Source organism: Mustela nivalis (assembly GCF_964662115.1).
Source record: "Mustela nivalis genome assembly, chromosome: 2".
NCBI lineage: Eukaryota > Metazoa > Chordata > Mammalia > Carnivora > Mustelidae > Mustela > Mustela nivalis.
Genome location: NC_139021.1, coordinates 181,056,189 through 181,081,575, shown reverse-complemented (window position 1 = coordinate 181,081,575; position 25,387 = coordinate 181,056,189). Strand labels below are relative to the sequence as shown.

General features: G+C 49.3%; 1 protein-coding gene and 1 long non-coding RNA gene across 3 annotated transcripts in view; one reads left to right on the top strand and one right to left on the bottom strand.

Annotated features, from left to right (window-relative positions):
* DHX32 (DEAH-box helicase 32 (putative)) overlaps nt 1–25,387 on the top strand; it is a 56,619-nt gene that overhangs the window by 30,008 nt on the left and 1,224 nt on the right. For both annotated transcript variants that reach the window (XM_082721246.1, XM_082721245.1), the window contains exons 3-11: nt 1,265–1,458; nt 5,357–5,729; nt 10,580–10,825; nt 12,061–12,160; nt 12,248–12,406; nt 20,497–20,688; nt 21,321–21,470; nt 23,462–23,649; nt 24,550–24,731. In XM_082721246.1, coding sequence (XP_082577372.1) covers nt 1,265–1,458; nt 5,357–5,729; nt 10,580–10,825; nt 12,061–12,160; nt 12,248–12,406; nt 20,497–20,688; nt 21,321–21,470; nt 23,462–23,649; nt 24,550–24,731 — 1,784 coding nt within the window. The remainder of the gene's footprint in view (nt 1–1,264; nt 1,459–5,356; nt 5,730–10,579; nt 10,826–12,060; nt 12,161–12,247; nt 12,407–20,496; nt 20,689–21,320; nt 21,471–23,461; nt 23,650–24,549; nt 24,732–25,387) is intronic.
* On the bottom strand, nt 19,636–24,729 carry LOC309859953. Its single transcript, XR_014309056.1, has 2 exons — nt 24,543–24,729; nt 19,636–24,145 (listed from the first exon to the last, which is right to left on the bottom strand). It is a non-coding gene; the product is annotated as an uncharacterized lncRNA (long non-coding RNA).

The following is a 25,387-nucleotide window of genomic DNA, read 5'->3' as shown; positions in this document are numbered from 1 at the left end:
TACATTTGCACTATTAATCATTAGGGATTAGCATTCTATAGCAGTAATGTTTTGGAGTTATGATTTCTGGTTGTGTTTATTCTTCAAATTACAGTGAGGATTAAAATCTAAGAGTTCTATGATGGGTTTACTAAGTAGCAAATCTCTAAATAATTAAACATGTTAAAACTTTTAAGTACCTTAGATCTATTTAAAAACCCTCTTGGGATGATTTATTTTAAAGACACATGTAACAGAGCATGGCTCACTGACACTGCCAGAACCTAGGGTTACAGCATACAGATGAAACAAGTACTTTCCACTCCCCTCATTCTTGCACAAATAAACTTAACAAAGCCAATTGCTCTATAGTACATTTTCAGTAAAAGGATTTTTTAATATAAATGATTCAACAGCAGCCTTGGAATTTACTATTTCCAAATATGGATGGATTGGTTGACTAGCTCAGTGAGCCTATTTTACATTGTGTTTAGATGATGAATACCGATGTGTTTTAGCTTCTGTTACCAGGGAAGTAAGTAGGCTTATCCAGTTATTTTGTTACAATCATTTGGATTTAAATGTGCATGCTTTAATTTGGAGTCACTATGTTTCATTGAGAGGCTATTTAATATTTACATTGCTTAAAACATAGTAGTTGATACCAGAAGCCATATTTAGTTTTGGTTCTTACTTAAATTCAACTTAGTTAACATACAGCGCAACCAGAAGCCATATTTTTGATGGCGCTTTCTTGTAACCAGGAAGAAAATAACAGTCTGTAAATAAATTAGTCTTTTCAGAAACACAGCAGAGGTTAAAAATATTTTTTTAATTTTGCTTTTATTTTTATCTGCATTTTTTTTTTAATCTGGAGGAAGTTCAACTTTCACAGTCCCTGCTAACTCTTAAACTTTTTTTTTTTTTTAAGATTTTATTTATTTGTTTCTCACAGAGAAAGAGCACAAGATGGGGGGGAGGCAGGCAGAGGGAAAGTAGGCTCCTGCTGAGCAAGGAGCCAGATGCGGGACTCAATCCTAGGACGCTGGAATCATGAGTTGACCGAAGGCAGACATTTAATGACTGAGCCACCCAGGTGTCCCCCTTAAACTTTTTAATAGGAATGACTCTGTGTGTAACACAGACTGTTCTGAGTTTCACTGAGTGAGAGATAGTGCAGCCCACTGGTGATATCACTGGTGGAGGAAAGATTTATAAGATGAACCCTTGTCTTTTGGTGGTTCTCTCCAAGGAAGCTGATCCTGTCTCATTCTTCCCCTGAAAGGTTCCTCAGTGGTGCGCCGAGTACTGCCTCTCCATCCACTACCAGCATGGGGGCGTGGTGTGTACACAGGTGCACAAGCCCACGGCGGTGCAGCTCGCCCTGCGCGTGGCAGACGAGATGGATGTGAACATCGGCCATGAAGTTGGCTACGTGATCCCCTTTGAAAACTGCTGCACCAGCGAAACCATCCTGAGGTGGGTTTGGGGGGCTTGGGTCTGCTTGAAGATGATTAGCTTGTGTTCTATGATCCCACAAGAGCGTATTCTGGTGTTCTACGTCTTATAATGTGCCCTAGTGACTGGTCGCTTCGTCACTAGCCAAATGTGAGCTGGTGGTTTTCCTACACTGGCATCACCAGGAGTTTCTTCTCTAAACTTTTTCCGTGTCTCCCCATAATCCTCACGGAAAAATGACGACTTGTTAGGTTGGGCCCAAAGGCCATCAAGTTTGTGCTTCTCGAGCTTCTCCTCATGATGGGTCCATACAAGTTATGTGTGTGGCTGCCAAGTTGGTTCTCCTGTGCCCTCTGCTTGGAATGCCGATGCCTCTTCTGGACATGGCTGATTCCTTCTAGGCGTGTAAGACCCCATGCGAGGCTCACTTACTCCAGGAAGGCTTCCCTCACCCTCCTGTGCTGTGCGTTAGAAATCACTCCACCGGCCTCTTTAAAACTTGGCACCAACCTCCATCATGGCAGGTTCGATCAGTGTTTGTCTAACTCTGCTTTTCAGAGTCTTACAGGTTCCCAGGATCCTTCTCAATAACTATTACAGGTTGAGGGAAAACGGCATCTTTTCTATCTCTGTTCTTAGCTTCACTGTGAGATGTCCTTTGCACAGAGGGTTCTAAGAGTTTAACATGCAGAGGCGAAGAGAAAAGAGAAACGTAATTTGAAAAAAGCAGTGCTCTGGGCCAGTGATTCTCAGGAAGTTTTATATCATAGCTCACCTAGGAAATGGAATTATCTAACAGCACCTCAAAGAAATGGTCAAAGCTGCTTGGCCATCTCAAGGACTTTAGCTGCCCCAGGCACTTCCTGACCACTCACTCAAGGGTTGAGGAGACAAGTGTCTTGGGAACAGTATGTCTGCACATCTGTAATTCCTTTGTGTGACACACCACTGGGGAACCTCTGCTCTAGTGTAACATGGTTGGTATATATGGTGTGGTGTGATAAGATGTGGTATGTGGTGTGATATGGTGTGGTATGGTGTGTGATGTGGTGTGGTGTGTGTGGTGTGGTATGGGGTGATGTGGTGTGATGTGGTATGGTGTGGTATGGTATAGTATGGTGTGTGGTGTGGTGTGGTATGGTATGGTATGGTATGAGGTGGTGTGGTTTGGTGTGGTATGGTGTGGTGTGGGGTGGTGTGGTGTGGTATGGTATGAGGTGGTGTGGTCTGGTGTGGTGTGGTGTATGGTGTGGTATGGGGCAGTGTGGTGTGTGGTGTGGTATGGGGTGGTGTGGTGTGGTGTGGTACAGGGTGGTAGGTGCTGTCTCTTGCATCCTCATATCCCCAGGATCTGACATGCTTGTTCCAGAGAACATTCAACAAATTTGCTAGTGGAAGGAAGGAGTAGTGCCTGCTCCAAGCTAGCTGGAGAGCTTAGAGCCTCTCATGGTAAAGTCTGGAGACTTTTCCCATTCAGAAAGGTCATGTGACTCATGGGGTCTGTATTAAGCTGCTTTCCCTCAAATGTTTACCTTAGAAAATGGAAGACACAGGTCTTTGGGTTAGCGTTTAATCATAGGGAATCTTTCCATCAGCAACTATAGGACTTGAACTTCTTGAAGATATCTCACCTCCTGCTTTTATAGCCACAATGTCCCTGAATCATCAAATTAGTGTATATGCATAAACTCTATTATACAAATGATCTATGAGTGATACGGATGAACTAGGTAAGAACCTCCCTGTGAGAGTTGGAGAGGACAGGACATCTGACCCTTCATAGGAGTGAAGGATCCCAACGCTTGACAGATTCATTCTTTATCCTTTACATTTTGAAGTGGCCTTTCAAATGGTCATGGTATTAATTAAGGGACAGCTCTGACTATAGTCTGAAGTCGGTATAGGTATTTTTATATCTTTAATGCCATCTGGACTTTGGAAACCATTTGGCAGGAACTCTTGGATGTAGTCAGTTTTAAAATGCAGTATTTCAGTATTGCTAATTAATACAGATCAAGTGTACACACACACGTACACATTATTTTTTAGAAAGCCACAGAGAAATAATTGTGGAAAAATCTAATAATGTTGTCAGAGTAGGTCGAAGACACATCTCTCACTGGGACTTGGCTTCCATGTGATTATTTTATGGGAACCCCACCACCACCACCACCACCACCACCACCCAGGTGTTCAATCATGACGGCCAAAGGAAGGGCTACAATTCATGTTGACATTGGTTTAGTTCTTATCTGCGCACTGCATTCGCTCTTTGTATGGACAACAGCTTTCTGCTGCGGGGTCACTGAGGCACAGGTACGCCTCTGGAGGCAGTGGGGCTGGGTGACCGGCCTTGGCCCCAGTGGTTCTGCTTCCTGCTGCCTTGGCTGGGGGCGGGGGCTGGCCCTCACACTATCTTTTGTGTCTGCACTTTGCCATTATTCTCGTTGCCAGGAGACTGTTCTTTCTTCTCCCGCCTGACAGCCCCCAGCCAGTGCAGAGTCAGCAGTGCCCTGATTTGTTGCTAACAGAGTCTGAGTCGCAGCAAAGAGGCTCAAACTAGTAAAAAGCCCCCTATGATGGAAGAAAGCAGCCCCCATCTCCCTCCCCGGATTCTGTGCTCTGAAGATGAGGCCCATGGCTAGGAGAGGAGTGTCCCCAACACTTGCTCCCCGGAGCCCTGCACAGGCCACCTGACCTCTGAGGGCTCAGGCTTCCTCGTCCATAAGATGGGGCTCTTATCCTGCCTGTTCACGGGGTTATTGTGGGGGCAACACGTGTGAGCACCTTGTACGTGTTAGCTAAATTTTGATAATCTAGGTAAATCAGAACCGGGTTCATTTTCTTAGAGATCTGTGCTAGCCATAATTTTTAAAAAGCTCAGATTGAATAGCTATTTAAGTGAGACCCTTTAAAGTGACCTGTTGATTACGGAAGACAGTGTTCTATACTGCCATTGTCCTTTTCATTTTCTCTGTAGTCCCTTAGTATCTCATTTATAACGCACATAATAGACCCTTAGTAAACATAATCTTTATGCCTAGTACCATTCATTTTGGATGTTGTATGTAACAACTTAGTTCTTCTATAAGCTTTTTCGTGGTCTTTTTTGAAACAGTGGATACTGTTTCAAAATATATATATATATATATATATATATATATATATTATATACCTAAAACAGTCTTTCTGAACCAGGTGTCCAGACTTGTAGAAGTGATACATAAATTTCAAATAGAACACAGATTTCTAAAAAATGACTCATGTTTTCATTCAAGGTCAAATTTAATTACATTTAATTTCAGAAAATATTAATAAAACTACCCTATGTTCTATTTTTAGCTTTCTAAAATTCTGTTTTAGGGATTTGAAATATAAACTACATTTCCTGAAACCTTCGCAATCTGTACTTTTTTTTTTTTAATAGTTATCAGGAGAGGCACTTTTTAAAACACTGTACACATGATCTTATTAACACAAAGGTAGGAAATAGATCTCTGTGTTATGGAGAAAATTAGAGATATGTCTAGTTCTAGGATTAAGCCTTAGTATGGCCGTAGTGTTGCGTAATCACCTGAAGGCCCAGGCCTTGCCGAGTCCAGTGGAGCCACCATCTTCCTCTTTTTAATGAAGCCTTGAAATATTGCCATAACACACCACCTCCTCCTGGCAGAGAACATTTCTCCCTGTAAGATCAGTGCTTAGATAAGATTTTGCTGAGAAGGGAATAGATTTAATTTCTCATGTGAAGGAAGTAGCATAGATTTAAATAATCTGTTTTTAGACCAGAGTTTATAGTAACGTGTGATTCTGTCCCCCTAAATCCCCCGTTAGAGGGCGTGGCCAAGACGTCTGTGGTGTCATTTGGAATCTATAGGTTTTCCTAAGGGCCTCTGACGTTCCTCCCGCCTCTTCACAGGTATTGTACGGATGACATGTTGCAGAGAGAGATGATGTCCAGCCCTTTTTTGGGCAGCTACGGAGTCATCATCTTGGACGACGTCCACGAAAGAAGCATTGCCACCGACGTGTTGCTCGGTCTCCTGAAGGATGTCTTACTGGCGCGGCCAGAGCTGAAGCTCATCATTAACTCCTCCCCGCACCTGGTCAGCAAACTCAGCTCTTACTACGGCAACGTGCCTCTCGTAGAAGTGAGAAAGCAGCACCCTGTGGAGGTTGTGCACCTGAGCGGCGCTCAGAAGGAGTCTTTTGAGTCCATTTTACGCCTTATCTTTGAAATTCACCAGTCCGGCGAGAAGGGGGACATTGTGGTCTTTCTGGCCTGTGAACAAGTAAGTCATATTCTGGACTCATGGAGTCATCAGGTTCCCTAGGGGGAACCTTTTAAGCTCATTGGGAAACTTTTAATAATTAACATGCAGGTGTCTGTTTGCTGACTCGCTGTTTAAATATTTGGTTCCAACACACCCTTTTTTTTTTTAAGTTCTTGGGAAGCCATGTGGCATGGCAAATAAGACGGGTTCCGAGTGGAGGACACGGGAGGGCTTCTGAAATCGCAAGCCGTGAGAGCAGGGGACAGGGGAAGCGCTCGGGACTCCACAGCAGGGGGTCTCCAGAGCCCTGGGGCCGGCTCTCAGCTGTGCCTGCGTTCTCCGATGGTCTCGGAGAGAAGATGCTCGCTGACTCCTGCCACGCTCTCGGCTGCCTCCCACCTGACCAGGAGCATTTGCTACAGAGGAGGACTGTCCCCTAAGCACTTGACCTAGGGCGAAGGAACAAAAAAAGTTCCCACAGATGGTCCTACAATGGTCGGTGGGGTGTGAGGCAGAAAGGCATCATTTATAGGACAACCAGAAGACTTTCTCCCTGCCCTGGGGCTCCTCTTCTGTAAGATGAATGAGAAGAATCTGACTGGATTCTAGAAGATGCGTTTTTAGGAGAACAGTGGGAAATGTATAACTGAGCATATGCTACTGCTTTTACATCCTCAACGTGCCCTTTGAAGTTGCATTGGATTTTGTTTTTAATTGCAGCTACTCAGTGGCCCTACTTCCCCTCTAGTACTCTGTTGGCCCAATCTGGAAGCTTCCAGAATCTCAAGAATTATTCCTTTCTTCTTAGAGACTAATTTCCTGGCCTTTTTTTCCTACTCATCATCTTACTCAGTAGAAGTACCAGTTTTTAGTAGACCATGACCCAAATATGTAGTGATTCCAGTGACTAAGCAGAAACCAAAACGGAAATTGTTTGATACTGGCTCAGCCACCAGCTGAACAAAGACAAGGATCTCAGCTGTCCGTCAGAGTCTTAAGTTTCACTTGCTTTCAGAAATACTTACAGAAGTATTTATTCTGTCTTACGTTCAGAGCATAAAGGATGACTAACCCTCCTAGCTTCAGGAACTTTAGACGGATTTTATCTGCTTCCACAAAGTAATTTAGAATCTCAAATATATGATAACTACAGCATGTTTCTCCATTTTTCATGTAGAAAGTTTCTTTAGTAGGAGATCTTCTGCCTACTACAGTGATTTATTCTATTATCATTTCCTAATCCTGCATGATTCAAGATAGTTGAGAAAGTCCTGAGAAAAGTAAAAAAAATGTTCAGCAGCGAGGAGAAGGGAAGCAAATGAAGGGAAGAATGGCAGAATTAGTGTGAAAGTCAGTCACCCGGTGAGAAAAGACATATCGTTGGGGGGAGGAGGGGCGTATAATTAAGACTGATGGAATGAGTAGTCCTCCTTCAAGTCAGAGTAAGCAAAAATTCCCAAGTGGATTTTTTTTAAGACTTTATTTTTAGGGGGGGTGGGAAGAGCAGAGGGAGCGAGACAAGCAGACTCCGTGCTGGGCGCAGAGCCTGACACGGGGCTCCATCCCGTGACCTGAGCCGAAATCAAGAGGTGGTGCTTAACTGACTGAGCCACCCAGGAGCCTCCAAAATGGATTTTTGAAAAATAAAGTTCCTAAAAGAGTTGGGGATAGTGGATGGTCTTAAGAAAGGTATTTGATTCTTACAAGTTTAATATAAGCTATAATTAATGGCATGGTGACTTTAAATGTCAGACCTTAGGAGATGCATCTTGACCCAGGCTGGTAGTAGAACTCGGGGCTTACAAAGTCATGTAATCTTTTTTGAAGTTGGACCTGAAGGACATTTCCTGTTAAGACACCGTAGTCTTGTAGTGTCTGCAACTCTGGCAAGTGATGGTGTGATGAAGGCTGTGGGCCGGAATTTGTGATTCCAAGCTCTGAGAGTGAGGCTGTGACGTTGGGCAGGGGGTGGGCTGTACGTCTGACCTGGGTCCGGGGATCTCTGAGGGAGGCCCCCCTCTGGCTTCCGCTTTCCTCACAGTTGAGCTCTCTCTGAACCCCGCAGCTGGAGTCTGCTTCTCCCCGCATCCCCCCAGCAAACTGCACACACAGTTCATCTCCTGACGGACATTACTCTTTTCTTCTTTGCCACTTACATCAGCATTTCCTTAAAATATTCCTCTCCCGGGTGCCTAGGTGTCTCAGTCTGTTAAACATCTGGCTTCTGATTTCTCCTTAGGTCATGATCTCAGGGTCATGGGATGTCGGGCTCTGTGCAGTGTGGAGTCTGCTGGAAGTTCTCCCTCTCCCTCTGCCTCTGCCTTCCGTGACAACCCTGCTTGTGCACACGCGCTCTTTCTCTTAAAAAAAAAAAAAAAAAAAGGAAAAAGAAGAAGAAAAGATTCTCCTTTCCTGTGATCTTGCAATCTGTCTCTTTGAAAGCCTCGCCCCGCTCTGAAATCCATGTTGACAGCCACTGATCATTTTCCTCCCACATTATTTGAAGCTTTCTTAATTTCCATAAAAAATTTTCAAGTCTGCCATGGCAGTTAAATGTCCTAGGAATGTAGGCAGTTAAGTACATGACCAGAAACGTGCTGCTTGTCATTTTTTAGGTTAAGAGCTACACTTATAATTGCAGAAATGTTCTCCACTGTTTCGGGTTGGTGAGCACCGGGTACCTCCCTCGGAGCTGTGAGCACCGGCCCAGCCGCCCCCGACCCTGGGCTGAATCCATCCTCACGGCCACCTGCTGCCCCAAGTCTTCACACATAATGGACTTTGAGTCCTCAGTGTTTCTGGTTCCTCATCACTTAACTTTTAACCTGAAAAAGTGAAATAACGTTATGTAGAGAACGAAGTTGAGATTTATGGTCCCATCAGCCCAATTATGGTGCCCCTCTAAATTGTTCCAGAAAGGCACTGTGAGGTTGAAGATTTTCTGCAAAGTGCTCTGTACAGTTTCAGGCCTTCCGTTTGGGGCCTGGGGATCTCCTTTCAGTGCATCTTGTGCTTTCCATGGCTTTGCAGGGGATTCTAGGAAGGCCCCACATAGATCAGCACACTGTACCCATTGGATAAGACGGAAATGCATAAACGGTTGGAAGAAGAACCAGATAAATATGTTGAGCTTTTTTTTTTTTTTTTTCCAAATTCTGAAGGCTATGGTCTCAGAACCCCGTGTCAGCGGAGCCCGAGGAGTCTAAACCACACACTGCAATCAGGTTCTGTTTTGCTCCACTTTTTTCCTTTTGAAGATTTCTTTTATGCCTTTTTCTTTCTCCAGAACAAAACTCAACTTAAGAATCCACCTATAACCAAGAAAATCTAGCAACTAGAAGCAAATTAAAAATGAGTGGCCCAAATTACCTTTTAAATGGTATTCTAAGAGAATAAGAGAAACATTTGGGTGTGATTTGAAGGTTTATTTTGAAAAATAATTGGTCACAAGCGGGCTGCTGGAATCCATCTCCTTTTCCAACTCCAGTAGCCCCTGTAGGCAGCCTACTCGAGGGGGTCATCCGGGAGGAACAGGGGATGTCCTGGGGAGGCAACTGGTGGCCAGTGGCAGGGACACACAGCCCACTTTCCTGCTTTCCCTGTAATTTCCTACAGGCTGTTATCACATATGTTGAGGACATGATCAGAATTATAAGTTTGTTCCGATTGTCCTAATTGGCAAGTTTTCATTATGATCAGTAGTTACACTCTTTGCTTGGTAGACCTCTGCCCCCAGGAAGCCACCTCTGTAGGGACACGTACACAGAACGTGGCTGGACACCTGCTCACGCAGAGGCCTCTGGCCCACTTCCTGGGGCCTCTCCGCAGCTCAGGAATAACTTTCAGATGGCTCACCATGATGAGGCACATCTGTCCTACAAAACCCTCCTGTTAACTCAGCCCTCTTCTGCAAATGAACTGAAGGAAGGAGAGTGAGTGAGCGAGTGCACTAGAAAACGGAACAGGTCTTAAAATTTGAACAGTCATGGAAAGTCATCTTTTTTCTTTAGAATTTTAGTGAAATTCACGAGGCTTCTTCCATTTGGTAGTTTGTTAGTTGGGCCCCTAAGAAAGTAGAAATTTTAGAAACCAAAATGAAAAAGGTATAAGAATTAAGTGACATCTTTTTTACATGAGGTCCTAAAAAACTAGTTGTATTTGAGAAATAGAAAAATACTGTCTAAAACACGCTGCCTATTGAGTGTTTTGCACCACTTACTTCTGTATAGTTTTAGGGGAAATAATTTATTTTTTTTTTCCAATACATTTGGCAGTGAAAAATTTAAAAGGGTATTTCTAAATGCCTGAGTCATGCCAAGGTGTGTGAATTAGCAATGAATATTTCCTGCCTATTTCATTGCTCATATGTTGTCTTAAGGTGCTAATGGGTCAAGACAACTTTCAGAGTGATCCAGAGACCCTGATTACAGAATGTGTGTGTGTACATGCTTTTATTGGACACCCAGCGCTTGTTTTGTAATTCTTAACTCTGCCACCATTAGAGCATCATCACTGATGTGAAAATAACTTCAGTTTACCCATCATTGGTAATGGATTTGAGAAACTGCATCAAGCTAGAAACATAGGATAAGTGCATGAAGGCACAAATTGCACATTTCACAGGAGGAAAACCATCCTGGACTAAAAACAATGAAATTGTTTATAAATTATATTTAACTTCCCCAAAGAAACGTTCTCGTCCAGTTATATCTTTTCACATACTGACTTACATAGACGACGACACAGGTTTCTTTCCTTGTATACGTTATTTAGCTTTTGCCTATAGTTTTATTTAATTAGACTTTTTTTTTAAGTAGTAAAGTTTGTGACATGTTTCTTCTCACAGATGATACTGTTTTTTACTTTAGGATATTGAGAAAGCCTATGAAATCGTCTGTCAAGAAGGATCTAACTTAAACCCAGATCTTGGAGAGCTGGTGGTCATTCCTTTGTATCCAAAAGAGAAATGTGCATTGTTCAAGCCAAATGATGAAACAGAAAAGAGATGCCAAGTTTATCAGAGAAGAGTGGTATTGACTGCTAGCTCTGGAGAGTCTCTGATCTGGAGCAACACAGTCAAATTTGTTATTGATGTGGGTGTGGAAAGGAGAAAGGTAATTACTATCAAGTCGGTAAACCCTCTGCTGGTAATAGTCCTTGGCTTCCTGCCACCATATCCACTGGGAAGTGAGGACAAAGCCTGTGATCTGGGAGAGGGGCTCCCTGATGGGGTCCCCTGTGCAAAGGGAAAGTACTGCAAGGCTTGTTTACCCGGTAGAGCCTCTCATTAGCATGTAGGTAATCCCCAAACCGAGTTGATTTCAGGTGCCATGGGAAAACGTCCTGAGAACAGACACAACTACTAAGGCATAAAGGCGGTGGTTCTCCTTGTCAGTGGTTTTTCTTAAGCTCTGATGCCAGCAAGGCAAAGTGTCAGACTTCTCACCAGCCTTTCCCTGTGTACATCTCCTGAGTATTTTTGGTAGCCCCGTAACCAAAATGATTAAGGTCTTCCCTGAGGTGATTTACCAGAAATTAGTTTCAAGTACATGGACTTTCATCTTACCAAGTTTTAGCTTGAATGTTGATATAAAATTACTACCTTTAAAGAAAAAAATTAGAAAAAAGGGAAGTAAATCTCAAACTCTCAAAGACACTGGAACGTAAATCCTAGAGTTTAAGAACTGAAAGAACCTCCCCAAGTACTGATCTGTTTCATGTTATCAGCAGTTAAGTAGCTTTTATCCCTGGAGGAAACAGACACTTTGGAGTATCTCACTGTCACTGCACAGAGCAGGGCCCCCTGATCTGAAGGTCCTCTTGGAACCCATGTGAGGTCTTACTGGATTAGTGCACCACTCAGGAACCCCACCACCCCACCCCACCCCCAGCCCCTGAAAGAGAAAACTGACTTGTTGCTATGGGCAGTTCCTGTCTGAGCCAATTCAGGAGAGCTCAGCGGCTGTCATCAAGGTCAGACCGCTGAGGTCACGATTTGCATAGACCCTAGAGGAGACGCATAGAACCTCGAGGAGACGCACTGGCAGCCCTAACGCTTTTCTCCGTGTGGCGGATGCCTATCTGTCGTCACCACGGGGTCGTGCTTTGAGAAGTGACACTGCTAGTATTCAGGAGATGGTGCCGAGGTCCCATGTTTATGGAACCTTGAAATCCATTTGTTAAGGTGCTGGCAATTTCTCTGTCAAGACATGGTCTAAAGTAAGTCCGGACCAGAGAGGAGGGGCCTAACAAAGCCTGTCACAGGTGACGTGAGGGACCACATGCTGCCCTCTGTCCGCCTGGAACCCCCAAGTGTCTGACACGATCTCTGCTGTCTTTCCATCCCAAGGTGTACAACCCGAGGATACGGGCAGACTCCTTGGTCACGCAGCCCATCAGCCGGAGCCAGGCTGACACGCGCAAGCAGCTTCTCAGCTCGTCCTCCTCAGGTAGCCCCACAGTCGCGGAAACGGCTGTAAATCCCTGACTGAAGGCGACCTAGGCGCACTCACACCACCCTCTTCGGTTTCTTCTAGGAAAGCTCTTCTGTCTGTACTCCGAGGAGTTTGCCTCCAAGGACATGCGGCCACTCAAGCCGGCGGAGATGCAGGAGGCCAACCTGACCAGCATGGTGCTCTTCCTGAAGAGAATAGACATCGCGGGCCTAGGCCACTGCGACTTCATGAACAGACCAGGTAGCTTTGCGCTGGGCAGGCGCAGCCCGAGGTGGGCCTCTTCTTCTCTGCCAGCGGCCAGGCGGAAGAGCAGGCGCCCGGGGTTGGCCGGGCCAGCGTGGGCTTGGGTTGTGCACGAGCATTTCTGCCTTTAGAGAGCAGCATTCTCTGAAGGAGTTTGTTTAAAAGCTTCTAGAACTATCTGCCCTGACCGTGGAGAACCGTCTGCCGTTGGCCCCTGGCGCCTGGAGACCTGCTGTCGACTGAGAGTGGCGTCTGAGGCTGCCGGCGGCTGAAGGCAGGGGACTTCGGGCAGCCTTCAGGTCTCCTGGTGGGACACGTGTCAGCCAAACGTCCTTCCTCGTGTGTCGCACGGTCCCCTGGGAGTGCCCCGAAAGTTCCCTCCTTTGTAATTCACGTGCAGCTCTTCCTGCAGGGCCGAGGCTCTGAAGCCAAGGACCAAGCTCAGGGTTTCAGGCCGGCCATGGTTCTCCGGATGGGGGTATCTCCATGGAGGGTCCCGTCACCCGGAGGTGCCGCCTTCTCCCTCAGGGCCGCCGCTGCCCTGGGCCCGCGGCCTGAGGAGCAGCAGAGGCCTGTGGAAAGGCCGAGAAGGCACGGGGCAGGCGGCTCCAGCAGTGTGCGAGGCGGCCACGGGCCTGTTCAGCTCAGGAAGGTGGGTCGGGACCTCCGGCCTTCTCGCTCGTTCTGCTACCTGGCGGGCGAACGCTGCCGCCGCTCTGCCTGCACGGTCCGGGGGACGCGGCGGAGCCTCCGACGTCCGCAGTCCGCGGTGAGGAAGGTGGGCAGCCGCAAATGCGGTCCTTGTTCTCATGCATTTAAGCAGGCGCCTGCCCTCCCCGGGGCAGCAGCACCGTCTCACACCCGCGCGGACGGTCGTCCGTGCAGCAACAACGCTCGGGTGGGGGTGTGTGTGCTCGGACTCACCCCATTTTACAGATGAGGAAACCGAGTCACAGAAATTAGGTCCCGCGCGCAGACGGAGGGGACTCTGCTTGAGTCTCCTTGAACACACCGGAGCCCCGCGGGCCCAAACCTGTCTCCGGGTCATCTGAGGGAAGGTCTGGGGTGCTTCTCCACCGCACCCCACCCCGCAGCCCGTAGCGGCGGGTCAGACGCGGCCTGCTGAGTGCCGTCTGCCCCGGCTTGAGCAGGAAGGGGCGCCTGCCCTGGGTGCCCGCCCCCCCCCGCCGTATCCCCCCCCCACCCCCGGAAAGGCCCGCGCTAGGCCCCAGCGCGCCACCAGCCTCTTCTCCAGGAGGCCCTTCCCGCCACGCGTCGGGGCCGTAGTCCCCATGGGAGCGGCCGCTTCGATCCCGGCCCCGGCCTGGCGTCGCTGAAGCAGCGAGGGCTTGATGTCCATAAAGCTCCCCGACCGAGAGCTCTGATGCCTTCGTGGTGCTTCAGGCGCACGAGCGCGCTCAGACGAAGGGACTCCTTCCTGTCCCATTCGTGCCTGTCCCGCGTGTGAGACCAGCGGTTGCGGTTTCGCAGCGACTCCGGGGAGGGCGAGCGGCGCCTGCGCACGTGCTGCTTCTGGCCACACGTGCACACCAGAGTGGCGGCGGGAAGGCCTCGCGCAGGGCGCGCGACCGGAAGTGGCGGCCGGAAGCCTCGCGCAGGGCACGCGACCGGAAGTGGTGGCCAGAAGGCCTCGCGCAGGGAGCTCTTCCGGAAGCCGCGCAGGCTCTGCTCTTCCGCGGAGCTTTCCCTCCGCTCCCGTGTTTTCCCGTCGCTCGGCCCCGCTGCGGCAGGAGGCTCGCGAGCGCTGCAGAAACGCTTTTGGCCTTAGCGCCGCTCGGGTCCCCGAGGCCGGCAGGACTCAGAGCGTCAGTAAGAGGAAGGTCCTCCAGAGGCGCCAGCCTTTATGAAGAGGTGCCGAGAACTGGCGAGGGCCGCGCCGCAAACGCGCCTACGTGCGGGCCGGCAGCTCGGGGGACTGCAGCGCCCGAGGATGTGACGCGAGGCTGTGGCCTGTGTGTTGGGGCCTCAGCCGCTGCTGAAGAAACAGCTCTGAAGAAACACGCTTCATTTGTCAAACTTGCTCTTCCAGCTCCGGCTCTGCTGCTCCTCTTGTGGGCCCGGAATCCCCACGTGCTGCCTCCCCGGGCATCTTCTTGGTTCCAGACAGTAGATGTTTGGTGACCCGCCGTCAAGACGGAAGAGACGCAGCCGCAAAGCACGGCAGCGGGGAAGAACCCCCCGTTCTCCCGGCGGCCCCTCCGCGCTGCAGATGCCCAGAGCTGGGGCCGCCGTTTACTGTCGGCTCCCGAGGACACGCACAGAACTGTGTCTGCTGTGCTGGGGGAAAAGCTCACTGTGGATTCGCCCTGACTCATCAGTTCAGAAGGAAAAAAAGATGATGCTTGCAGCTGGTGCATTTAACTCAACTTACCACTGAACTATGCCAGCGCAGCCAACTTGTTAGCCCTTTCAGGATCCATGAGCCGTGTGCAAGTGAATTTGGCATAACTAGGCTACAGGCTATTCATTGAACTCTGTTGATGTAGAGCTCTTCAAAAAGAAAGAATCCGTTGTTTTTTCTACACTGGTGCTGCAGGTTTATTTCTATCAGGAGCACCACAGTCACTGCTGATCAGGGTCAGGAGGCCCAGGGTCAAATGAGCACATGTTGCCCTCCTGGAAGCAATGGCACCTACACAAAAATTGGGGACAAATGTCATCTTTGCCTCTGGATGCAGAGTTCATGTGGCTGCGACGACTGGCTTTAGAATGACCTGGGAAGAAGGAACCCACACACAGACTTGCCAGACGCGGTGGCAGGATGGGACCGGGTGGTCAAGGAGAAGGGCAAGGATGTGGGGATGGAATCGCGTCACAGCCATAGAGGCCAGTGTTGGAGTCACCAGAGAGAGGGATTAGAGATGCTGCAGGGGCTTAACCTGCCAAGATGTTGCGGGAGGTTCACCAGAGGAGGAGTCGGGACTCAGCGAGTCCAGATCTTCTAGAATCCTGTCTGCCACGTTCATGTGCACACCGGCAAGCACCTCTGCTTGTCTCTGCATCACTGGAAATGGGATTTTGCTTTGAGGTTTGCAAAAGGGTCTTTAAATAGGACAATCTGTACTCAGAGGAGAGAGAGGCAGAATGGGCCAGACGCCACGTGCACATGCTGGTGCACGCAGACAGCCTCGTCACAGAGCCCCCCTGCCGGCTGGCAGCCGCCCCCCACAGCCCCGGACATGAGCGGAGGGCCGGAGGGCCGGACACCGCACAGGCAGGAACCCCCTCTAGATGTCTGCATCAGTGATGGTCAGGCTCACGGAGTGTATTTCTGTATTCTGTGGAGGGGGAGTGTGGAAAACAGGCACAAATACACTGGAACTGCTGAGTGAGGATCCTGGAGGGTCTCAGAAGCAACAAAGTAATTTTTCAGAAAGTGAAGAGGAGAAGGGAGAGACTGTAGAAGGCACAGAAAGGGAAGCATTTTCAACTCTTGATTCGCCTTAGGCTCTTCATGGGTCCCGCATGCAGGGACCTCTTCTCCAGGCTGGGACACTGGAGGATGAAAGGGGACACTGTTGATGATAAAGCCGGGGCGAGCCACGGAAACCCAGCACCATACTTGGCAAGCCGGGGCAGAGGGGCCCAGGTGAGGGACTGCACCAGGAAGCTTGGGCTCCAGTCATGGCCCCCCGCTCCCTGTGTAACATCAGCATTGTCAGCCCCTCGGGCCTCAGTTTCTTCATCTGAATGTGAGCATAATCAAAGTAATTGGTTCACAGAGTTGTCAAGATAAATCCGTTTACATGACTGGCATGTAATCAATCCTGTAGCTGTCCCCACCTGTGTGGCTCTAACTTGAGCTCAGAACAGGCCTGTGGGCTGAGTGGCTGGGGTCCCATTCCCTAGAAGTCCCAAGACTTTAAAGTCTACACTGTCAGCCCAGAGCCATCTCCTGACTTGTCAGTCTCCTCTGTGGACTCTGCACTGTGCATGGTGCCCAAGTCCCAGTCCTAAACCCAGCTGGGACCAGAAACTTCATTTTTCTTTAGTCCTCTCAAGCTGTGAGTTCAATGCTATCTGTTGCCTTTCTCCGTGTGTGTGATGAATGCAGGTACGAGGCACACGGTGAGAGCTCTGAGGGCAGCTGTTCTTGTTCCTTCTAGAGGCCAAAGTGGCCCCTACTACCTTTTCTAAGCTCCAGTGGCACTTGGAGACACAGAATGATTCTGCTGTGGTGTATTAGAATTTCTCTTCAACACAGAGTGATTCTGCTGTGGTGTATTAGTTAGAATTTCTTTGGACGTGAGAGCCAGCCATGCGGTCCACACTAGTGTAAACACAAGTGGAGGAAGATAAGGAGATTGGGGTATCCCATGAAACCCAGAGTGAGAAGGAAGTCAAGCCAGAACACGAGAGACCTGAACAACCTCGGCACAGAGTCTCATCTCTGTGTCTCTTGGGTCTTCTCCTTTGCTCTCTCGTCAGTCCTCATGGCCGAATCCCCGCTGTGTTCTCCAAGCCTTGCAATGTCCGAGTCAGCCCCTGCACACTCCTGAGCTTCTCTTGGTCCAGACTCTGAAACCCCCAACGTAGAGCGTCATCGGCTCGGTTTGAGCAGGACCCCACCCCGAGCCAGGCAGCCGTGGCTGGAGGTTAGTGGGAGTCTGGGAGGTTCACGGGCTACAGCATCATGCTTCTCGGAGTGGGAGCGCACTTCCTGGAGAAGAGGCCCGTGGGGTGAAATCGCATCTCTGTACATTGGAAATTGGTTGTTGGTGAATATGTGTGTCTCCCTCCTAAGACCTCCAACTCCAGAAGGACCAAGATTGGGCCCGTCCACGTGTGCCCCTGCCCCGAGGGCCTCGCAGATGCCAAGAGACAAGACACTCACAAGTGGCTTGAGAGGAAGTGGGTGAATGAGTTGAATGTTATCCTTAAAAGGAAATAAGTTCACAACAAGGCAGCCCCTGGAGCTGGACTCTGCTCCTTTCTTCCCCTTAGTCCTTTCCTAGGTCTGGGCAGTGCAAGTGACATGAGGTGCCTGTGGCTCTCAGGTCTGCGAGGGTGTCCTTCCAGGGCATGGCACGGAGCAGAGCTGGCCTGAGGGCACAGCTGGGTCAGCCCAGAGGGCTGAGTTGGTGACTGCCCCTGCCTCATGCTGCAGCCGGTGCTCGGCAGGTGGAGGGAGCGGTGCTGTTACCGGCGAGCCCCGTCCACGGCAAGGCTGGGTACGAGAGGGTCCGCTCCTGCCGGGCTGGGATCGGGCCTTGCCGTGGGCGTGGTGTTCAAAATGCTTCTCTTCCGTTCACCCATGGAGGCCACCCTGTCTCAGATTCTTTCCAGCTCCAGCCACTCAGTTTGAACCTTAATTCTGGATCCTTAGTGGTTAGAGAATAGGTTAAGGAGTATTACCTGGTGGGGTGCGGTGGGGGTAACCAGGGACAGCTGACCAAGGGAGACCCCTGCCCTGTTCTCCAGTGAGACATTCGTTAGCACTGTTCCCATGGCTCACACTTAAACAGCTGCTGAGGAGAGTCTCGTCTAAACCCTTCTGCTTTGTAGCTAAGATGGTTTTATGAGCTGCTCTGGGAGGTGTCTGCAAGTGTGGACCATAGCGTGAACAAACCCGTTCAGTTACTTCTTTTGTTCCTTCACCGGCGTAATCTACATTCATTACCTTGTTCCTTCTGATATTAGAAAACCCAAGAATATCCTTTTTTCCTGACGTTAGGACAGGAACAGAATGATGAAGTTACCTCTCTTCGTAATCCTGTGTGCAGCCAGCTCAGCTGCAGGGCATAAAAACGAGGTGCAGGTGCCCTTTGGGGACACAGCCTGGCTGTGAAGCCAGATGCTTACGGGTGATTGCCAAAGATCCTGTAAGTTATAACGCAGCAGGTTTGCTGATTTATAGAAATTGGTTTCTAAACAATTGTCAGTAATTAAGTTTGTGCTCCCAGCCCCCTCCTGCTGTGTTTAATCTGAGATGCGCATTTCTGTGACTGCCTCTCGCACCTTCTCTGGCAGGTCAGCTGTTCTGTCATGGCTCACTGAGAGAACTCTTGGACTTTTTTTTTCCTGAATAGCCCATCTGTCTCCTTCCCAGGACTGCGGCTTCTCAAGGCCTCATCATTGCCCAGGGGGGTGTCCAAGAAGGGAGGAGGAGCGCACTGGTTCTCTGTGTGGACACCTAGGTGGGACAGAGGGGGCAGAACCTGGGCAAGGACAGGAATCTCCTGGGAGGCCTTCCCTGCTCAGTGTTAAATCTCTGAGAATTCAAAAGCAGTAGGAAAGTTAATGTTTTTCTCTCTCCTGGCTGGGGATTAAAGCTGAGCGCCAGGGCATTGAGCAGGTTTCTGGGGTTCAGGCAGGTTCTCAGAGGGGCTACTTCTTAGAGCCCCTGCAGCCCCAACACCTGCTTTTCCAGAACTGAGCTTTTGCTCACGATGGCTGTGTCTCAGGTTGAGATCATGGCTCTTAAATGCTCTGCTCTTCTTCACCTAAAGGGCTAGAGACTTGGCGATCTGCACATTGGCATCCGCGAGCCATTTCTCCCCCAACAGCTGTGGTTTTTCCCCGTGTTTTCATGGTGTCTTGTTAGCAAGGAAGGGTTCTAGCAAAATCTGAGTTGGTGACTGGCTTTGGAGTTACACAGTTTGCCTGAGTTTTGACAAGTAGCTTAGCGGTCAGTGTTTGAACAGCAAATAAGGTCATTTTTATTGTTATATTGAACTCCCGGATACAAGTAGGTGAAATTGCTGCTTGGGTCCCCATCGTGTTCATCTCCTGCTCAGGGCACACCTGATGGAGTTGAGACAGTGAAAGCGATCTGTGGGTGCTCGGAAATCCTTCATTGTCTGGGGTGGAACACAACAGCAGCTTAACGCTCTGCTTTGCATCTTTGTGTGGTCTGCATTGCTCTACCACCTGCCCGACAGGTGAAAAACACTATTAATCTCATCTTATTCTGCAAGGCCAAGAGTACCTTGCTTTGAATAAATGGATTATCTTTTTTGGTGGGGATTAGCATATATGATGAACACGTCATTACTGATCTATAAACTTAAAGAAGAAATACGGGTCTGGAGCAAATGAGCCTGCTGACAAGTAACTCTTGAACATCCTTGCTTACTATTTCTGTCATCTCTCCAGGTTCTGGGTCAGTTTCAGTGGATTAATTTTTTTCTTTATTATGGGACTGTATTTTCTGTTCTTCATGCCTCATGATGTTTTATTGGATGCTAGACATTGTACATTTTGCTGTGATGGGTATTAGATATTTTTTATTCTTTTTTTCAAGATTATTTGACAGAGATCACAAGTAGGCAAAGAGGCAGGCAAAGAGATAGGGGGTAGCAGGCTCCCTGCTGAGCAGAGAGCCCAATGCGGGACTCGATCCCAGGACCCCAAGATCATGACCCAAGCTGAAGGCAGAGGCTTAACCTACTGAGCCACCCAGGTGCCTGATATTTTTTATTCTTATACTCTTGACCTTTTATCCTGGGTTGCAGGATGATCCTTTCAGGTCCTGCTTTTCAGATTCATTAGCTGACACCGGAGAGTGTACATCAGGTTGGTGGAGGCGGGGGCTCTTCCCTTCCGAGTCCCCTACCCAGGGCCTCAGGAACTGTGCGATTTCCCAGTCCAGTGGGTAGAAATGGGGGTTATCTTAGATCTCACTAGAGCAGCTGGCACTGTCCCTCTAATCCCCTGGATGGTTCTGGGACCCGACACAGCTTCTTCTGCACGCTCTGCTGATGAGTTGGGACCTTCCGTGGATCTTCTGCATCTTCTCTCGATATGGCTCCTGTCAGGTACCCCACCTGCAAGCTCTGGCCACCTGAGCCTCCCTGGGCCCTCCACCCCGTCTTCATGACGCGGGAGTCCGACAGGCCCCACCAGGTCCCCTTCTGGCGCTGCAGCAGGAAACTGTCAAGGCCTTACACTGGGCAGTCGTGGCGCTCGCGTCATTAGTGTCCCCCTCTCAGGAATCACTGTCCTTCACTGCCTGACATCCTTGGTCTCGCAGACCGTTTTTTGCCCACTGTTTGTGAGGGGAGGTCCAAGACTTGTCACGCCATCTTGTTTCTAGGAGACGGTGATGATTTTTTTCCCTCTGCTAGCCCCGGAGAGTCTGATGCAGGCCCTGGAAGACCTGGATTACCTGGCAGCACTGGACAATGACGGGAACCTCTCGGAGTTTGGGATCATCATGTCGGAGTTTCCTCTTGACCCTCAGCTCTCCAAGTCTATCCTAGCATCCTGCGAATTTGACTGTGTGGAGGAGATGCTGACCATCGCCGCCATGGTGACAGGTACTCCGCGGGGAGCGCCGCTCTTTTGTGTCCTCAGTCTGTCCTGGCTCTAGAGTTAAGCGAGAGCCGAGAGCCTTCTGAAATAGTTTAAGAACCTAACAGAGACTTTGACCAATTCATTTAACCCTTTCAAGTGATAATGAAGTACTTTAACAGATCTAAAAGGTAGAAAGATGAATTATCTTAATATAAAAAAAAATCAGTCAAATCCAGTGAATTTGTTCATCAGACACTGAAAGAAAAATGTGTCACTGGAAGTGTTCTTCCCTCACAGACTTATGTGTTGCTGTTTCCCATCTAATGATTTTCTGTTTTAATGTGTTCTTTTACTGGCAGCACAGGCCTAAGGCTGCAGCGGGGCCTCTGAGCAGCTCCGGTCCCCGGGTGTCCGCCTGTTCTGACTGTGCTACCAGCAGGGACTCGCACTATACCTGACAGAGGCAAACATAAATAGGGACCAAAACATGACAGCTCGCCCTAAATCTGATTTCTAAGTGAGCAAGAATAGCGTTTGTTAAAGGAAGTAGACAGGCACGGTTCCAGACACACAGCAGTGAGCCCCTCCCCTCTGCGTGTTGTGTTCAGGTCACAGGTCTCGTCTTGCTGACCTTGTGACCTTTTGTGTCTTAAAGCTCCCAACTGCTTCTCTAATGTGCCACATGGAGCTGAGGAGGCTGCCTTGACTCGTTGGAAGACATTTTTACATCCTGAAGGAGATCACTTTACCCTCATCAACATTTACAAAGCCTACCAAGACACAGCTCTGAACTCCACGAGTGAACGTAAGTGAATGCTTGTGACCCTGAGAAACTCATTTCCACTTTTCTTTCCTCAAAGAAAGCCGAGGTGTTCCTCACCCTTCCCTAGCCTTGCTGGTCACCCGGGGTGGAATGGCGCTTAAGACCCCGACCGCGCCCACTGCCACACGTGTCTGTGCGTGTGAACCTCCAGCGCCCAGCCCGGCCTGCCTCGGAGCTAGCTTGGGTGCACATGACGTGGGGACACAGAGACTTGCATGGCACAACTTCCACCCCCCAGGGTCGGGGAAGGAACTGCCATCTCTAGGGGCCCCGAGGTCAGAGCTGTGCTTCGTGCTTCCCCTAACATCCACATTCACTCCCAGGCGAAGAGAGGATGCAGACATTCGGAACCAAACCGGCCAACCAGGCCCCAGATCCCAGGAACGAGTCAGCGGGTTGCCAGGGGGCTGGAGAGAACAGGACTGGGGTTTGGCCGAGGGGAGGGGAGGGGAGGTGGGGAGCGGGCGTGTGCAAAAGCTGAGAAGTCCTGGTGCTGACCGACAGCGAGCATAGGAATTTCCACAAGAGGGACCCAGGGAAAAGGGAACCAGAAACACCTCTCCCTGAGTCTCCCTTGCCTGGCTTTAAAGACAGGAAGTGGATCCCGGAGGGCGGACGGGCAGAGCAGAGGGCACAGGCTGGGGCCTTCAGAGGCAGCCAGCGAAGAGCTGCCTTCCTGCAAGGGAACCTTCGTTCTCCATGAAGCATCTTTTACCTCCTTTGCTCTGGTAGGATGAAAAGTGAGCTGGAAAAGATGACAGCAGTTCGCATAGCAGTAGAATTAGAGAGCGAGGAGTTAATTTTTTAGAGCTGAGAAGATCAAGTCAGTGGAGCCAGAAAGGATAGGGGGAGCTTGGTGGCATCTTTTTAAATCTTTTTTTTTTTTTTAAGATTTTATTTATTTATTTGACAGAGAGAGAGATCACAAGTAGGCAGAGAGACAGAGAGATGAGGAGAAGCAGGCTCCCTGCTGAGCAGAGAGCCTGATGCAGGACTTGATCCCAGGCCCCTGGGATCATGACCTGAGCGGAAGGCAGAGGCTTAACCCACTGAGCCACCCAGGCGCCCCCGGTGGCATCTTTTGAGAACAAGGAGGGTGGGTGCCATTGTTTGCCCAAGTACGTGTTCTTTTTGCTCCGAGGAGGTCTGAGTATACCGGACAGGGTCACCCGGGGTCTTCTGCTTGTGGTGTGAAGGCCACATGCATTCCCAGCGCAAGGCAGAACTCTAGGTCCATCTTAAGTAACTACAGGTAGCAAGAAAGCATTAACTTAACCAGATAACTGAACTTTAATATAATATTTGGAGGGTGCCTGGGTGGCTCAGTCATTCTGCGTCTGCCTTTAACTCAGGTCATGATCCCAGGGTGCTGGGATCGAGCCCCACATTGGGCTCTCTGCTCGGCAGGAAGCCTGCTTCTCCCTCCTCCACTTCACCTGCTCGTGTTCCCTCTCTCGCTGTGTCTGTCAAATAAATAAAAATCTTAAAAAAAAAAATACACAACACATATATAAAAATTTGCAGCTAGAGCAGATAGGTGAGCTTAACAGAATTCCCCACTCAGCCTAGTAGTGATCCTTTTCTTATACTGAGATATTTTCATGGCTTAAGGGAACTTGTACTGTACACTTTCCCTTCCTAAGTTGAGTAAACATGGCCCTAGACATCCTCACTCTTAGTACATGAGACAAAAGACAAATATTGATCAGAGACCCCCTCCTCTGTCCCCTTCACAGCTGCTGACGAAGGGTGACACACTGGTCGGCACTAGAACATGCTGTGCCCACAGTTCGGTGGGCATCCAGAACCCCCACGCCAGAGCAGGTCCCGCCAGCCAGCCTGTGTCCCTGCAGCCTCCTTCCCGCCGCTCACGTACCTCTCTAGGAGAGGCGTGCAGAGGACAGAGATCACCCCTCCGTCCTGTCTGGACTCTCACCACTTACAGCACATCAGCTCTGCTTCTTTCCCTCCAGACTGTGTTGAAAAGTGGTGTCATGATTACTTCCTCAACTGCTGTGCTCTGAGGATGGCCGACGTTATCCGAGCTGAACTCTTGGAAATTGTCAAGCGCATCGAGCTCCCCTGTGCAGAACCTGCTTTTGGCTCAAAGGAAAATGCTCTGAACATAAAGAAGGCTCTTCTGTCCGGCTACTTCATGCAGGTGAGTGGGGCTGGTGGCCTTCAGTGTGGGCTTTCCCGAATCTCACCTGTCCGCGATGGTCGTTCAGGAAGCTCTTGCCTAGGATTCTTTTTTGGTGGTAACTTTAAATAAAACTACAAACCTTCTATGTTACTAAAGATTTAGTATTTAAATATATTTCCCCTAAAGGGAATTGAAGGGCTAAGCCAGAGTATGTTCACTTTGTCCAAAAGGACAGGCGGCCTGTTCTCATGCAGCGGGGACGCTAGGAAAACACGCGCTGTGGCCGAGCTTCAGGTCAGTCCCTCGTCTCGCTGCTCTGTGAATTAGCTCACATTTAACCGATGACACTAACTCTCAGCCAAGAACTAAAGGCAGTGTCTCATTTGTTTCATCCCCCGAATGAAGGCTGCCTCCTAATGCAGCCGTCTCAACTGAAGCACACCGCTGAGGTGGCCATGTTCTTCACGTCGCGGTCAGAGAAGCTGTGGTATTCCCTCGCAAACTCTAAAGTGGTCTTAACAGAGAAAAAAATGACATTTTAACATGAGTTTCCTCATCATGTACAGAAAAAGTAAGGTTCCTCCATCAGTGTTACTGTACTGACTGAGCTAAAACATGTGGCCCAGAACGTGGCAGGTACCACGTCAGCGTTCACGGCCCAAACGTTCGCCTTTGCAGCCGCGCTCTTCACGCACTGCCTGAAACTGCTGACGTTAGGAATGTCGTCACTGTCTCAAAGTTCTGGGCAAAACCTGTTTGGGGCTTATTTTTTAGGTCTGAAAATAGGAAACATACGTGGCAGATACTTAATTTTCACGATTTTGAACAAAACACTTTGTGGAGTTTTTTTAAAGAAAACATTTTTGTCCATTATCTCCATCTTAACACAAATCTTTTTTCCCCAACGCTGCCTGGTAGATCGCACGGGACGTGGACGGGTCGGGTAACTACTTGATGCTGACGCACAAGCAGGTCGCTCAGCTGCACCCGCTGTCCGGCTACTCTGTCACCAAGAGGCTGCCAGAGTGGGTGCTCTTCCACAAGTTCAGCATAGCCGAGAACAACTACATCAGGATTACCTCAGAAATCTCTCCTGAACTGTGAGTTGAACAGAAAAAATGAAGTTCTTTTCAACTCATACTTGAGCAAATGACCCATTTGGCTCTTGGGACATTTTCTGTGAGCGTACGCTGGCCCCAGTTCCAATTTCTGCCGAGTGTCCCTACGTACAGCAGGTCTCTCCGAATGAGTGCATAAATGCCCCTCTCTTTGGGATCACAGCCCGCAGAGGGGCTTCCTGGTGCACTGTCGGTGGGGCAGGTGATGCCTGATCCCGGTCAGGGTCATGAGTTTGAGCCCCGTGTTGAGTGTAGAGATTACTTAAAAAAAAAAAAAAGTGAACTACAGAACAGAGCATAATGCCTCTTAAAAGAGATGAAAAGCTGCAGAGAAATAAGTGTTTGCAGGTGCAGACCTTGAGGAATGAGCTCAGCCCCCTCTCAGAAGAGATGTGCCACTGAGACCAGGGCTAGTGGGGAAGAGCAGAGAAGAGGAGGTGGGAGACGGGTGGGTACCAGAGGTGCAGGGCTTGTGGGCCACGTGAGGGCCTGGAATTTATCCGAAGCACAAGGACAAGATGACTCGAGAGTCTTAAGCAGGAGTAGCATCCTCTCCATACACTCTGAAGGATGACTCCGTGGCTAGTGAGTGAACCACAGGGGCAGTAGTGAGAACGAAGACCAGACTCTTGGTGCCA